The sequence below is a fragment of the Neltuma alba genome, unplaced genomic scaffold, assembly GCF_004799145.2.
Source record: "Neltuma alba isolate B1F8T4 unplaced genomic scaffold, ASM479914v2 tig00013107_pilon, whole genome shotgun sequence".
Classification (NCBI taxonomy): Eukaryota; Viridiplantae; Streptophyta; class Magnoliopsida; order Fabales; family Fabaceae; genus Neltuma; species Neltuma alba.
The window spans coordinates 272,086-289,016 of NW_021637431.1; the positions used below are offsets into that span (position 1 = coordinate 272,086).

At 34.3% G+C, this 16,931-nt stretch overlaps 1 protein-coding gene across 2 annotated transcripts; it reads left to right on the plus strand.

Annotated features, from left to right (window-relative positions):
- The first annotated feature begins 1,903 nt into the window (after nt 1–1,903).
- On the plus strand, nt 1,904–10,227 carry LOC114734515 ((3S,6E)-nerolidol synthase 1-like). 2 transcript variants are annotated; one of them, XM_028922131.1, is made up of 7 exons: nt 1,904–2,080; nt 2,420–2,699; nt 3,193–3,562; nt 3,683–3,901; nt 3,998–4,136; nt 4,231–4,479; nt 9,898–10,227. In XM_028922131.1, the coding sequence occupies exons 1-7, from the start codon at nt 1,907–1,909 to the stop codon at nt 10,222–10,224; spliced, it is 1,758 nt and encodes a 585-aa protein (XP_028777964.1). In that variant the 5' UTR covers nt 1,904–1,906; the 3' UTR covers nt 10,225–10,227. The 2 variants fall into 2 exon arrangements, with proteins under 2 accessions (XP_028777964.1, XP_028777965.1); XM_028922132.1 differs by having other exon boundaries at nt 3,193–3,427.
- The last annotated feature ends 6,704 nt before the right edge of the window (nt 10,228–16,931 follow it).

Consider the following 16,931-nt stretch of genomic DNA (forward strand, 5'->3'; position numbering starts at 1 on the left):
TTATAAAAAAGGAAAAAATGGAAGGACAACTTTCTTTTTTTTGGTGAAAATGGAAGGACAATTTTGTCTTCACACTACATTATCACTATTTTCATTATTTGGATTTGAAGTGATATCTTCTCAAATTACTTCCATAGGAACCACATACGGTTTTTTTTTTTATTTGACACTATGTCGAGGAATACAATTCCAAGTGGCCCTTTTAAACGTACGCTGCACATTCATGTGACACACATTTTCCTTGATAATCCAAAAACAAGTTAGGTGGGCTCTTCTTCTTCATATCCGTAAGAGAAAGATATTATTAAAAGTAATATCTTATACCTACAAGCTGTTAGTTGAAATGGTAAGCGATCTCATCTTACAAAGAGGAGAATAACAAGCTCAAATCCTGAAAAGTGCACTTTTGTGCACCAAAATAATACTCCCTCTGTCCTTTTTTTTCATATAAGAAACAATTTCTCTCATAGTCAGCATGTCACCAAATATAAAAAACAAATTTTTTTGTCTTAAGTTTTAAATTAGTCTTTTTACTTTTACCCCCATTAAACACATGCTATTTATTATCTCTTTACGACAAATTTTCGCTCATTATCTCTCATGTACTCTCTTTACAAACAAAAGTAGTATAACTGAAAAAATATGTATATATCCCATACATTTATTACTTTTAACTAAATTTAACTAATATTTTGAACCATATGATTTTGATAGTTGTTTCTTATAATATAATAAGGAACGGAGGGAGAATATATACTCTCTTGAGTTTCAGGTGCTTCTTATAAGTCACTTTTTTCAATTATTTTAATAAAATTAAGAGAGTAGTGACATTATCAAAATCTTCTTTTAAATTAAAATTTTTCAATTCTACCCCTTTTAAAAATATGAATCAAAGGAAGAGAGAAAAAATACGTCATCTGTTGTTGACGGTTAACTTGTTAGTAAAAAGTGTGACAAAAACAAACCTTGTTAGTTAAAAGAGTGACTAATCGCTTATTTATTATAATCAATAGCTATTATGTGGTAGTTAATGTGTTGTTGGTATGGTCAAAGTTTCATAGTTATCATGTAGTCCCTCTAGCAGTGCTTATCATAAGTTTCAAATAACTAATTCATAGATAATGAACAATTAGTTAAAAGTAATAAATATATCAGAAATATATATGCCCTTATAATAAAAGAAAAAAGGATAACTGAGAGTATGTAAAAAAATGTGATAAGAGAGAGCATGACAAAGGAAAAACATAAATAATCAAAGATGAAATTGGAAAAAATACATTAAATGTTAAATGTTAAGACAAACCCAACTTAAAGCTTATAAAATAGACTGCACGCTTTTCAAATTTGAAGCTTATATGTAAGATAAAATGGAGTACCATGCATGCTTCCAGTTTTTAATATAAGATTTAATTTATACAGGATTTAAATTCCAAGTTATATCAGAGGATAATATATTATTTCCCACTATTTTACAAACAAGTTTTAGTCGCCTTTAGATTTTCTTTTTAGAATGTGGTGGGTTAAATCCTACCCTAACGTTAGAAGAATTTATCCGTCTTTCTTTCAAGAATGAAACGTAAATGGTTGAGGACAATATTGATGTTTGAAAAGTAAAAGTAAAAATAAGGAGTCAAGACGAAACATCTTTGACACTGGGGCCCATATCATTAATTATGCTTCAAAGGAACACCGGAAATTCTGGAGAAGCCAGACTTGTAGAATTCAATTTTGTTTCCTTTTTTTGAATTATGCTCTCTCGCCTACCTGCTTCTCTATATAAATGGCAGCTTCTTATTTCCTCCTCACCACAAGGATATCCCTCCAACGCAGAATCTACCATTAAAACATCAAAGCAAGCCTTCTTTCTGCATTCTGTGTGTGTGTGTGTGTGTATTGCTCATTCGCCATGGCACCCTGTCGGCTTTACACCCTAAAGTCGCCATTTTTTCTGAAGCAAATCTCAGATATTCCAAGAACCAACCCCAGAGGAACTCATTTCTCAAACTCTTCTTCCATGAATAAAGCCGTTTCCATTATTTCCATGCAGCAGAACTTCACTCGTTCAAAATCAACATTAAATGTGAGGCAATTCTTTTTTATCACTTTTAATTCAATCTTCCATACACACATATTGAGTGTAAAACAAAATAATGTGATTTATTTATATCATCATTATTTCTGATATAGCTATCTAACTGAATTAGATTCGAGCATTGTTGGGTCCCTTTAGGACTAACTCTCTTTGTTGGGTTTAATTAAGAGGAGCTTTCTCATATGTGTTTTCTGCATTTACACGGACTTAAACTTGAGACCTTGTGCTTAAGCTGTCATGGCCGTTCCACTGTGACCAATGCATGTTTGTTCATTTATATATCATCTTTAATTTATACTTGTGGGTATAATTGTTTCTCATTTTCAGGATGACATTCATATCAGACATGCAAAAGAATTGAAGAACGTTAAGAAAATCTTCATTGAAAAAGCAAAAGAGAGATCAGTGGATGGTTTATATATGATTGATATGATTCAAAGGCTTGGGATTGAACACCACTTCGAAGAGGAGATTCAAGAAGCTGTTCGAAAACAGTATCTGAAGATTGGAACTCACAGCTATTATAACATAGATCATAATCTTCAGCTCTCTGAAGTTGCTCTTCAATTTCGCTTGTTAAGACAACAACTTTGTGATATAGATACAGGTAATTATAAACATACCTTTCCTTTTTCAGAAAGTCAATACTCATAATTAGAATAAGAAAGATGCATGCAGGTGATACAGATTTGTCACGCGAAGGTTTCATTTCTACGGCCAAATAAATAATACTTCTCCGGTCCTTAATATAAGATTTATTTAACTAATTTGATTAGATTAAAAAAAATAGGTAAATTAGTTAATTATAAGAAATATGACGTATTTTTTCTCAAACACCATAATCATTTTCCTTAATATCCTCTCTCCGTTTTCTACTTGATTATGATTGAGAGAGTATCCATAGAGGTATTTTAGGAAAAATTGATAAATATAAGAAATAAGTCTTGTATTTAGAACTAAAATCAACTCAACAAATAGGCCATATATTAAGGACCGGAGGAGTAATTCTTTTTAAAAGTCAGACATGTCAATTATTGGAATAGCAGTACTGTTCTTGAATCTTGAAGACTGAGTGGTTATTATTGAATCTTATTATGCAGGCGTGTTTGGAAACTTCATGGACAAGAAGGGAAGGCTGAGGCAGAAATTTTGGGGAGACACTGAAGGGTTGATTGAACTGTTCGAAGCTTCGCAGTTAAGTATAGAAGGAGAAGATGATCTTCATGAAGCTGGGAACTTTACATATCATCTTCTGAATTCGAGATTCCATGATCATCATGAAGCTAATGTTATTGCAAATACTCTCAAGTACCCAATTCACAAAAGTTTGCCCAGGTTTACCCCCAGAAATTTCCATATTTCAAATTCCCAACTTAACAACGGGTGGTTAATGCCTCTAGAAAACCTATCCCATATCAATACACAAATTGCTAACTCAATCAGCCTGAAGGAGATATATGCAGTGTCTAAGTGAGTTTTTTTAAGCTGATATAATATCAGATAACACTTCTATATATTAGCCTATTTATAAAAGACAAGTCCTAGTCACATTCTCGTACTGACACAGTTTTATATATGTAATATATATAGGTGGTGGAAAGAGCTAGGTTTAGCCAAGGACTTTAAGTTGGCTAGAGACGAGCCAATAAAGTGGTACATGTGGTCCATGGCATGCCTCACGGATCCTGTCTTTTCAGAAGAAAGGATCGAACTCACAAAGCCCCTGTCTCTGGTATACATAATTGATGATATATTTGATGTTTATGGAAGTTTGGATGAACTCACTGTCTTTGTAGATGCTGTTAATAGGTAAATTATTTTTCACACACATAAATATTTAATTATGAAAAACATAACAAGTTTCTCATTGGCCTTAACACAACAAATCTATGAATATTAATGCAGATGGGATTTGGGAGCAACTGAGCAATTACCAGACTACTTGAAAGCTTGCTTCAAGGCCCTCTACGATATCACCAATGAATTTTCCATTAGGGTCCAAAACAAACATGGATGGAACCCTATAAAAACGTTAATCAAATCGGTAATTATAAATTAAGTTCATGTTTCAGTTTATAAGGAAAAGACCTCTCTTTTAAGGGAAAAAAATCATTGATTTATAATTTCTTTTTTTGCAGTGGATAAGATTGTGCAATGCCTTTTTGGAAGAAGCCAAATGGCTCAGTTCAGGGAAGTTACCAAATAGGGAGGAGTATTTAGAGAACGGGATTGTGAGCACAGGGGTGGAAGTATGCCTTGTGCACGCATTCTTCATGTTAGGTGAAGGCATTACCAATGAAACTTTGGTTCTCATGGATGGCTTTCCACCTTTGGTATCCTCCACATCCACAATTCTCAGGCTCTGTCATGATTTAGAAGGTGCAAAGGTACGGTGAAAAAAAATGAGGTTATAATTAAGATTTAAATATATTGTGTGGGGATATATATTAGAATTATATTGGATGACTGGCCACAGTTAAATCACAATTTAGTAAATCCATTAATTCAACTTTTGATTTAGTTTTCAAGACCTCGGCGACCAATTAATCTAGATTGCAACTATCATTAACCTTGTATTTCTCTCAATACTCCCCCTAATCTCTTAAATATGGGAACAAAACAACTTATTTATAGAGATCGAGGAAATCGGTTGATTAGTAATTTGTAAAAATATGTGTTGCGTAAAATACTCTTTTTAATCATTTGTATTAAAATTACTCTTTCATGAAAATTTTCTGAGTATGTGCAATCAATTGCAATAGCTCAAGATACTATAAATATAGGTGATAAAGTGAATTCAGATCTTATATTTAAGACAAAAGTAAATCCCCTGACTAACTCCTACATTTTGAACTAGAGGAAGTATACTACACATAATGTTAAATCGGTGCATTTTAAAGAGGTATTGAAACCTTAAGAGAGAGAAATTATAATATATTGCCATGAAGAAAACGATGAATACAGTGCGGCATTTATAACCCAGAAAAGATGAAGCAATACAGCTGTAATGAGACACGTAGCCCTAGACCCCATGTGCTAGAATAAACAATACAAAATCAGAATGTACTCAATACTAAATGGGCCTAAGTGACAGTGTCTTCAGCCTTGGGCTTTATTTTCTTTAATTGAGCTCAAACAGCCCCCCTCAAGTCGAATGGCATTTGAGTCACAGTGAGACTTGTATGGAGAAATTGAAATCTTGGTGCATCAAGAGGCTTGGTGAAGATATCAGCAATTTGATCTTTTGAAGAAACAATTGAAATTTGCAAATTCTTTACAGCCACTCTTTCACGGACAAAATGATAATCAAGTTCGATATGTTTTGTCCTTGCATGCATCACAAGATTAGCAGCCAGATAAGTTGCCCCAATATTATCACAACAAAGTATAGGAGGACTAGGAAGAGCAATACCAAATTCTTTTAATAAACTCTGAAGCCAGATTAAATCACAGGTAGCAAGAGTAAGAGCTTTGTATTCAGCTTCAGTAGAGGATCTTGCAACAGTTGGTTGCTTTCTAGAACTCCATGAGAGCAGGTTAGGACCAAAAAATACACAATAACCACCTGTAGACCTTCTGTCATCAATATTTCCCCCCCATTCGGCATTAGAGTAGGCCAGTAATTGTTCTTGGGCTTCAATTTCAGTATAAGCAACCAGAAAAGGAGTAGAAGACTTTCTGAGAATGAGAGCATGATCAATAGTTTTTGACAAGTATCTTAAAATTCTTTTCACAGCTGACCAATGAGTATCAAGAGGGTGATGGAGAAATTGACAAACTTTGTTTACAGCAAAAGATATATCTGGTCGAGTGAAAGACAAGTACTGCAAGCTGCCTACAATACTTCTGAAGAGTTCTGGGTTTTCAATAGGAGTACCATTGTAAGCAGATAACTTTGTTTTTGATGACATGGGGGTATTCTCTGGACTACAATTAGTCATACCAGACTTAGCAAGCAAATCAGAGATGTATTCTTGTTGAGACAAAAATAATCCTTCAGGAGTAAAATAACATTCAATACCAAGAAAATAACTCAATTGTCCCAAATCTTTGACAAGAAAATGAGTATTCAAAGTTTGAATTAGCCTTTTCACAGCCACATAATCAGAACCAATTACCAAAATATCATCAACATAAACCAAGACATAAAAGACAGATGATGAATTCCGTTTGATAAATAGAGACGTATCAGCCTTAGATGAGATAAAACCCATTTTCACCAAACATGCACTTAGCTTCAAAAACCAGGCACGAGGAGCCTGTTTGAGTCCATAGATGGAACGCTACAGCTTACAAACATAAACAGGAAATTGAGCATTGCGAAAACCAGGATGTTGAGTCATAAAAACCTCTTCTTCCAAATCCCCATGTAAAAAAGCATTTTGAATATCAATTTGTCTTATACTCCAACCAAAATTTATAGCTAAAGAGAGAAGAAGACGGATTGAAGCAGGCTTGACCACAAGAGAAAATGTTTCGTTATAATCTATACCTGAAGCTTGATGAAAACCTTTTGCCACCAATCGAGCTTTATATTTGTCTAAGGAGCCATCAGACTTGAATTTTTTTCGCAGCACCCATTTGCAACTGACAACATTCTAAGACGGAGAAGGGGGAACCAAGCACCATGTTTGAGTAGAGAGAAGAGCTCAAAGCTCATCCACCATGGCCGCATGCCATTCAGGATATTGAAGTGCTTCAGCAACTGAGGTGGGGGCATTAGGAGGTGTGCGAAGTGTGGAAGCAAGAGCTTTTAGTGGAGGCCAAGGAATGGTTCCATAGTGTACTATTTAGGCTTGAGAGAGTGAGTGAGAGATCTTGTAATAATATGAGTAGGTTGAGTAGAGGATGATGGTGAAGACAAAGGCTGAGACATATCTGATGAGGAAGGAGAAGACGATATGGCAGGGGAAGATGACAAAGTATTTGAAGCTGGATGAGGGGATAAAGCCACTGGGTCAAGTAGAGGAGCAGAAGTGTCAGTGTGGGTCTCGGTGTGAACTATAGGAGGTGTGGGAATATTATGGGGCAATAGATTGGGCCTGGTATGTTAGTAATAATAGGTAAAGAAGTAAAAGTGGGAGAAGTAGAAGTGGGCTGGGCCATAGAGGAAAATAATTGGGCACCAGGAAATTCATTTTCTTGAAAAACAACATCCTGTGAAATAAAAATCTTACCAGTTTTGGGTTCAAAACATAAGTATCCATGATGAGCAGTGGCATATCCAAGAAATATACAGAGAGTAGACCGGGGTTCAAGCTTATTATGAGTAAGCACGGAGATGAGGCCAACAAGCACAACCAAAAACTTTGAGAAAAGAGTAATCAGGATTGTGATTAAATAAAAGTTGATAAGGAGAGTTATATTTGAGGGAAGCTGAAGGCAACCGATTAATGAGATAAACAGCAAAAGAAAAAGCATGAGCCCAAAATTTAGGAGGGAGAGATGTGTGATTTAAAAGAGCAAGACCAGATTCAACAATATGCCTATGTTTATGTTCAACTGATCCATTTTGAGCATGAGAATAAGGACAAGTGATGCGATGTATTATGCCAGAGGATTGAAGAATAGAGTGAAGAGCTTGAAACTCTCCACCACCATCAGTTTGTAAGAATTTAATTGTAGTATTGAAAAGATTCTCAACTTGCTTTTGGAAGATTAAAAAAACTTTAGAGACATCAGACTTAGCTTTCATGGGATACAACCAAGTGAATCTTGTAAAATCATCTACAAAGGAAACGTAATAACGAAATCCATTTAGAGATAACACAGGAGCAGGGCCCCAAACATCACTAAATACAAGAAAAAGGGGATGAGGGGATCGGTGAGGGGAAGAAGGATGGGGGAGAACATGACTTTTTGCTTTATTACAAGAGGGACATGACACAGATTGCGAAGGAAGACTAGGAAGAGAATATTGAGAGAGCACTCTACGAACAATCCTATAAGCTGGATGACCAAGTCTAGCATGCCACTGATCAACTGATGTTTTGACTCCAAAGCTAGCTTCCGGTGTCCTTTTTAGAGCAGGATAAAGAAAATTTTTAGTTGGTCCTTGTAGAAGAACTTGCTTTGTTTGAAGATCCTTCATAAGAAAATGGGATGAGTAAAATTTGAAATAAACAGAGTTATCAAGGCAAAAACGAGCAACAGAAAAAAGATTTTTGGAGATAGTGGGTATATGTAGAAGATCAGATAAATGGAAAGTTTTAGAGGAAGTGGTAAAGTTGCCTGCCTCTTGATTAGCAATAGCCATGGAATTTCCATCACTGATTTGCACTTGCTCCCGACCTTTATATGGCTCAAAATGAAGATTCAAATTAGACAAGTCTTGGGTCATGTGATTGGTGGCCCCTTGTATCAAAGTACCAAGCCTTGTCAGGTGTAGATGAAAAGGCTGAGTAGTGAGCTTGAGGAAGAGATGCTGAAGCAAGGGATTGATAAGCGTGATTATAATAGCAATTGGCAAATATATGTCCCGATCGGCCACATATGAAACAAGGGGAATCATTGTCAGTGTAAGTATTTCGTCCACCAAAACGTCCCCTGCCTCGTCCTCCAAAGTGTCCCCTGTATCCACTACATCCAAACCGTCCTCTACCACGATACTGATATGAGGCTCGGGGAGAGTAATGAGACTGATTAGGAGTGGATTTTGCTACTGAGTTAGCCAATATTTCAGGAGAGGAAGAAGAGTAGACAGTAGTCAAACGAGTCTCATGGATCAATAAAAAACTTAAAACCTCCTCTGGAGACAAGGTACTAGCTCGTGTTGTCAAAGAGGCAACAATAGATTCATATTCAGATCCCAGACCATTAAGCAAGCAGGTGATAAAATCAGTATCATCAATAACTTTTCCAGCAGTACATAAAGCAGCAGAAATTAACACAACCTTTTTGTAAAATTCAGAAATTGTTTCAGATCCTTTCTTTAAATTGGTGAGCTGATTATGCAAATGCAGAAGTCGGGCCTGAGATTTTTGGGTGAACATTTTCTCAAGAGCAACCCACATGGAACGAGCTGTCTTGTTTTTAATCACCTGGCCGATTAAAGATTCAGAAAGAGATGAGATGATAACTGAAAGGACAAACTGATCCTGTTGAAACCATTTAGTATACTCAGGATTTGGCTTCCCATCAGATAAAAGAGTAGGAGGAGGGGGTGAAGCATCATCCAGAAGAGAGAAAAGATATTGCCCGTGAAGATAAAGAATCATTTGGGCTTTCCAGATGGAGTAATTGTCATTATTTAATTTGATGGAGATGAAATGGGAAGGAGAGGAGGGATTAGGAGTGGTGCTCGTAATAGAGCCATCCAGCGGCGTCGACATGTGGAACTTTTAAGGCTCTGGTACCATAAAGAGGTACTGAAACCTTAAGAGAGAGAAATTATAATATATTGCCATGAAGAAAATGATGAATACAGTGCAGCATTTATAACCCAGAAAAGATGAAGCAATACAGCTGTAATGAGACACGTAGCCCTAGACCCCATGTTCTAGAATAAACAATACAAAATCAGAATGGACTCAATACTAAATGGGCCTAAGTGACAGCGTCTTCAGCCTTGGGCTTTATTTTCTTTAATTGAGCTCCAACACATTTTACAAACAAATTTAAAAATATTTTCGTGTGAAGTAGAAAACTAGAATACCATGATACCATTATATTTAAGGGAATTTGGGTGCATGTCCAATTTGAAGCTACATGATTGTTTGACATAATTTATCTACTTCACGTTTGGACCACAAATTTAGAAGACCCCAGTCCACAGGCCTCAATATAATACCTTTTTCTTTGTACAGGACAATGATCAAGTTGGTAAAGATGGGTCCTATCTTACTTGTTACATGAACGACCACCCAGGAGTTTCTGAGGAAACCGCAAGAGAACATATCAAACATAAGATCTCAGATGCATGGAAATGTCTCAACAAAGAATGCTTCACTCCAACAAATCCATTTCCCTCGTCTTTTGCTAAAGTTTGTCTGAATGCTGCGAGGATGGTGCCTATAATGTATAGTTACGAAAACTGTAGCCGATCAAGGCTAAAAGAGCATGTAAAATCTTTGCTTTATGGTGATGGTATCAGAGAGATGATACTGCAGAAAGATCAGAGCCTCGTATTGTGAAAATAATGGGGCATTACTTTATTATCACACTAGTTATATTTAAGAAGTGTTTAGGTAGAAATCAAACAATGGTTTTAAAAGTGATTATACAATATACAGGGTAACTATATGAGAAGATTATTGTCGCGACTCGTGTGAAAGTACTTTTTAAAAGGGGGTGTGTATCGTCTTTCATAATTTGTATAATTTTAGGGAGACAAATGAGAGTTGAGTCCAAGGAGACTTGTTACTAATAAAAGTCTATTTCTTTTCATCTAGATGTCGGTTTCGCGTGTTGCACAAAGTTTACAAATAGTATTATTTACAGTACTTCTATTTACAAGACATTAAGACGCCTACCTCCCTCCCCCTCTGTACAATAAACAAAAATATTAGAAACAGGATATAAAACATTGTTTATGTATGATCTGAAAATGAGATGTATTTTCATCATATTTTTAGAGATACGCATTGATTTGCTGTTTTATTAAGGAAGATACTCCCTCCGTTCCTTATTATAAGAGACATTTGATGCTTATGGCATGTTCCTATATATAAGAGACACTTAAAAGTTGTCTCTACTTTTTTGTGTTGATTTCCTATTTTACCCATATTTATTTTGTCTCCAATTCACACTCTCTCTCCCTCCCACTTCTCTTTCTTTTAATAATTTAATTGTTCTCTCTCATGTTCTCTCTCCTTATTAATGAGGGCATTTTTGAGAAAAAAATTATACTTTTTACACATTGATTAGTCTTAACTAATTTTAACTACTTTTTTGATCAACGTAATTCGGTTATTCGTCTCTTATAATAAGGACGGAGGGAGTATAAAATAAGAGGCATCCCTTTAAGCAATAATACCGAAAAGTTGATGGATATTATTATTTAATTAGAGATTTTTATTGAAAATCCAAACGCTAGCTCATCTATATTTCTTTTAATAAAAAGATCAATTATACATTAAACAACATAAAAGACAAGAAGCCTGAAACAAGCAAGTACATACATAAAAGATAAGACTATTACATAAGCACCAATGAAAGACAACAAATAATCAGATGGATAAGAATAAATCACGAGATAGAGGCCTCAGGATATCAATCTTTAATATAAGAGTTAGTTTGATATTTAATTTAATCTTAAATATAAAATTTCAATCCACTTTCTCTCTCACATTTATCTATTTTTTTAAGGTAGTTCTTGTAGTAATTTCACATATTAAAGGTTTCATCATATGGTAATCTTAGCTAATATACATAATTAACAAAAGTATTTTATGGAAGACAAAACCTATTTATTACAAATGACTAATTTAACTAATTTTCTTAATCTAACTTAAATTAGTCAACTAACTCTTAGATTAAAAACTTGAGGCAGTAATTAATTGATTTATTTAATTTTCTTAATTTACTTAAATTAATTAAGTAACTCTTATATTAATAAGAGAAGGGACTGTGTGATCTACAAATCCCTAAAAACAAGTGCAGCAGACCTTCAAAGGAGGTCACGCACAATCATAGAGTTAATATTCATGATTCATTATTATGTGGATCATCTCTCTTGGGAATCTTTCGATTAGGTTTTATCCAAACTTCCTCATTTTGGCATTGTAGAAAATGTCACTTACGATTATTGATAGGGCAATCTATGGTCAATAGGGAAAATGCACAGAACAAATTACAGGCGATGTGGGTCCTATGCCACATGAGAATACGGTTCGTGTAACAGTCAAGCCCCTCAGACGTGCAAGTTGAGAGACGAAGAAGATGCTTAAAAGGAAGCAATTATTGTGGAATTTCAAATTTCTACACTCTACTTTCATCTGTCCTAAATATCAGGTAAAAATTGATTTAAGTGTTTATTTTGATCATAAATATAACATCTTAATTCATTTTGTCTCTCTCAAGTTTATAAATAACTAACTCAAATAATATTTTTAATTTCTGTGAATTAGTTACTTAGTTTATATATTTAGGATCGAATGAAGCATTTAATTATTGGCTAGTGATAGTAGAATAATGTCCTAATCAGTAGTAACTGAGACATTATTAGTTTTCCTTCCCAAAGAAGATTGTCGGTATTGGCTTTTTTTTTTTTTTTTGGACTCAGTCGGTATTGGCTTATAGTGCCCATAATGCCTTATACCTATGGCTACAATAGTTGATAATGAAGCGTAGCAAGAGTATATGGAGATGATTTTCTCCGAGCGATATTTAAGAAATTACCATTTGTGCGAAAATAATAAGAAAAACACTTGGTCTGGGGTTTCTAAACCAGTAACACTAAATACTTTCTTAAATCTTTTTTAAATATAACATTCAGAGTTCAACCCTTTATGAGTAAGATGTGTGTGGGTGTTTTCCTTTCACTGAGTGAAGGGTGATGGAAAGGCTAAAAATATTCAGCATATTGATGCTGATAATAATCATTGTTTCATTATTGATTTCAAGGAAAGAATATTTGAAATATAATTTGACTGGAAGAAATGCAATCTTTAAATGAATGGAGAAGTGGAAAGATAGAGAACAAATTAAACTCAATTTCTTCTTCTCCTTCTCCTTCATTATTGATTTCAAGGAAAAAAATATTTGAAATATAATTTGAGCGAAACAAATGCAAACTTTAAATGAATGGAGAAGAGGAAAAATAGACAACAAACTCAACTCTTCCACCACAACTCTATTTCCTTTTTCAAAAATAAACCAAACTGGATCGGACCAGCTAGTCAGGCTAAATTGGGTTCTAAACCAGAAGTTTTCATATCTTGTAATATCACATCAACCCGTTTCTGATCACTCGTGTTATTTCATTGGAGGCTGGGGCCAGAATTCCATTCCATGCATGTGGTGGTTCCTTTCATCTTTATTGTTGGAAACCAAGTGGTCCCTTTCTTTTTCTGTGGTATACAGTCAAGCGGTCCCTTTTTTTTCTTTTTAAATGTAGAAGATATTTTATTCAACCAAGCAATGCACACAACTGTGTAAAACACGCAAATGTGTAAAACATGTTCATGAAAACCCAAAATAAAGATAGGTGGCACTCTTTTGTTGTTCTAGATATAGAAACTGAAGAATTTGTTTTGATTCTAAATAGTATGTATGATCTTTAATATAAAACTCAATTGATTAATTTAGAGAGACTAAGAAAACTAAATAAATTACTGTAAATTATTTATAGTTACTATTTTCTTCAAACTAATTTACCTTATTTATAGACTAATATAATTTAATGATACATATAAGTATTTTCAGAAAGATCATGTAAGATACGTTATAATTAAGTTATTTATTTAATCTTTTCAAATTAGTCAGCTCGATAAGATTTTTGCCTTGCAGAGTTGAATAGTCATCATATTCAATTTGCCTGTGATGAAACGTCCTTACTTTTACTCCTGATAGCACACATTCGGAAGCAAAATAGATATGCAGAATCGTTAGTTGAGCCCGAAAATTTTAGAACTTTTCATTAAGGTCCTTGGGTACTGTTCATGCAGAAATTCTAGATTTCAGGTCTAAATTTAAAAATTCATAACTAATTCTATAAAAATCATATGGGGTTGCTCCAAATTTCTAATCAAACCTCTTTCAATGCTCTATTAGGAAAAAAAATTAAATTAGACTTATCCTTGACCAACACGTACAGTTTATTTGTTGAACTTTATTGTTCATTTGGTCAATTCTGGAACTTTTAGATTCTCTGTCTCAACTTCTAAAATTCGTATCTCTTAATGTACACATCCAATTAAAGCAAACTACCCATGATTTTAAAGCTTGAGATGTGTACTATATCATCACCAAATTTTGTGACTAGATTCAACCATTTGCTAGGTCAAACTAGAGCTGGAAACTCACTACTCCAAGACTTATGTTTTATCTTTCATTAGCTTCTTCCTTGATTCAAGCATGCATAAACTAGCTTTATGGTTTCCCAGTTATTCCTATGCTTTAAATCACATTTCATGTTAGGCATGTGTACAAAATAACTACATTATTATCGAGTTCAAGCATCACATTATGCTCCACCTTCTTTGTTTCCATCTTCTTGCCCTCCTTCATGCATGCTTTCTCCTCATCATTTGACCTGCCATGGTTGGTTAAGGAAGGAGTGAGATTCGAGGCAATCTTAATAGCAAATAATACTATCAATACATGCGAGATGAATGCAAGTGTATGATATGCTTTCTTGATTATCTTTATACCAATTTAGTGATCTAACCTTATGCTCAATGTCTCCTACTACATGCTTGGCCATGAAATCATCAAGAGATAGAACATACATCATTCATACATAGCTCATAACATCACAATCATGCAAATCAATACAATAAGCATAAACATCAAGCACATAAGAGAGGTAAGTTCACTACCTTGTGCCATAAGCTTTCCTCTTGCTTTTCCTTTGACTCCCTTGACTTCCCAACCATGAGGGCTTTCAGTCAACATCATCAAAACATCCTCTTGGATGTTCCAAGGTCCTAAACACAACCATAAGGTTCACATAACTCATTAGGACCAAGAAATCACATAAAGGTCAAGACTTGCTCTCCTAAACTTCAGTCCTTTCTCTTGATTTTAGGTTTTCCTTTCTAGCTTTTCTAAAATTATTCTTTTAGGCCAATCCTAAACAATTTTGGATCCGCTTAGATTTATGAAAATCTGATTCCTTCCTAAAGAACTTGATTTGGCCGAAACTTATACCCTTGGGATTCAAAATTTTTATTTTTAATTTTGATGCTTCCAAATTTCCTTTCTTAGTGTTTCCCTACACCATTTCATCATTTAAACACTTTGGAAGTATCAAATTGAATTGAATCCAATCCTAATCCCAATTTTTTCTTTTGGCCGAAACACTTATTTGGGAGTAAGGGTTGGATTTTCTTTCCAAAACTCAATCAAACCAATCAACTTTCATTCTTTTTATAGTGTTCAATCAATGTTTCAAACCCTTAGCTAAATTCTTCCAATTTTCTAAAAATTTAGGCAGCATTTTCCCTTAGAAAATGGCCATCCAAATCAATATAAAATAACATAAAAGCAGTCCACAATAAATCACAAAAGGCTTAGGAGCTTACTTTAGTGGTTCCTTAAACTTAGGTGAACTTTCTCTCTCTAGAATTAGCTGTTTCTCTCTCTAAATTCAAGAGCAACAAAGCCTCCCCCTGCTTTCTCTTCTTGGCTGAAAAAGTGATGGTGAGAGGGGGTATTTATAGCCAAAATTATGACAAAGGTTGCTAACTTTGCCCTTGATAAAATATGACAATTCCAAATGCCACTTGTCCAAACTCAAGTCTTCCTCCACAAGAACTTGCCAAGTGTCCTCATGACATTATACCCTTGACATCATCAAACTTCTTTCTTGCCTCACCATGCCATGTGGCAAAATCTCGTGGAAAAGAAAGAAAAGATTAGATCTTGATCCTTGGATCAAACTTGAACTCTAAGTTTCTTTCTAATTTACTTAGCTTACATTTATCTAGCTTTCTTATGAGTCTTCTGGAACTCAAAAAATTTCTCTGTCTACTCCATAAACTTCCTTTAATTATAGGAAAATTTTACAAATTTTCTTGGGTCATAACTCTTCCTTTAACTATTTCTTTTTAAATTTCCTGTAAATGCCTTTTAAGAGCATAATTGGACTTTATATTTTATTAAAGCCACTCTGCTAGCCTTCTGGGAATGAGACTAATTTTATAAATTTTTTTAACCTCTTAAATATTTATTTCCATTTTTACGTATATTTTTGGGCCTCCTCATGGCTCAAATAATTACATCTAGATAATTAACTCAAATTGAGCTACTATACTGGAAATTCTATTAAAAGGCTTTTGTACACTTTCCATAATTATCCCTATTGGCCCGTAACTTTTTGAAATTACGGTATTATCCCTTCTGGGGCTTAACCTCATGAATCATCAGTTTGAGGCCTGCACCTCAACCTTAGGCCTGCACCTAACCTATTTTTATTTCTAAATCCTTGAGACTCTCTTGAAGCCCTTGACTTTATTTACACTTTTTCCTCTAGAAACTTTCTCACTTTGCAGTTTAATCTCTATTTTTGATCTAGCTTCATTTCGCATCTTTGGGACTTCTGCTCAAAGGGACTTGGTAGCCTACCTTCTTTAGGCTACTTTCTAGGCTTATAGGCTCAAAAATTAGGATGTTACATATGAGTTCTGACTCATTCAATTGAAAATTTTCTCCTTGTTTTTCTCTTTTTTATTTGGGTTAATATAATTTTTTATCCCTCCAGTTTGTCTTCATTGTGGTTTTAGTCCCTCAAGTTTTAAATCATAGGTTTTAGTCTCTCAATGGACAAAATGGTCTAAATTTTTATTGGATTATAAGGACTAATGTTTTAAATGAAAAGAAATTTGAGAGACCAAAATCTATGATTTGAAACTTAAGGGGCCAAAACCAAAATGGGAAAAGAAATTTGAGAGACCAAAATCTATGATTTGAAACTTAAGGGGCCAAAACTAAAATGGGAAGAAACTTGAATGACCAAAGTTTGTAGTAACCCTTTTATTTATTATTTTAGGTATGACTTCCTTTGGTTTTAAATGTATGAGCTAATCGAGAAGTTTATTTGATATTGAATAGAAAATCAGTCAACCTGATAAGATTTTTGCCTTGCAAAGTTGAATAGTCATTGTATTCAACTCGCCTGTGAGTTGTGACTCATTCAATTGAAATTTTTTTCCTTATTTTCCTCTTTTTTTATTTGGGT

What these genes read in the sequence shown, in the direction of transcription:
- LOC114734515 (XM_028922131.1), top strand. Translation starts at nt 1,907, where the DNA reads ATGGCACCCTGTCGGCTTTACACCCTAAAGTCGCCATTTTTTCTGAAG. An exon ending in GTTCAAAATCAACATTAAAT is followed by an intron (nt 2,081 to 2,419) that starts GTGAGGCAATTC and finishes TCTCATTTTCAG; the next exon opens with GATGACATTCATATCAGACA. An exon ending in GAGATATATGCAGTGTCTAA is followed by an intron (nt 3,563 to 3,682) that starts GTGAGTTTTTTT and finishes TAATATATATAG; the next exon opens with GTGGTGGAAAGAGCTAGGTT.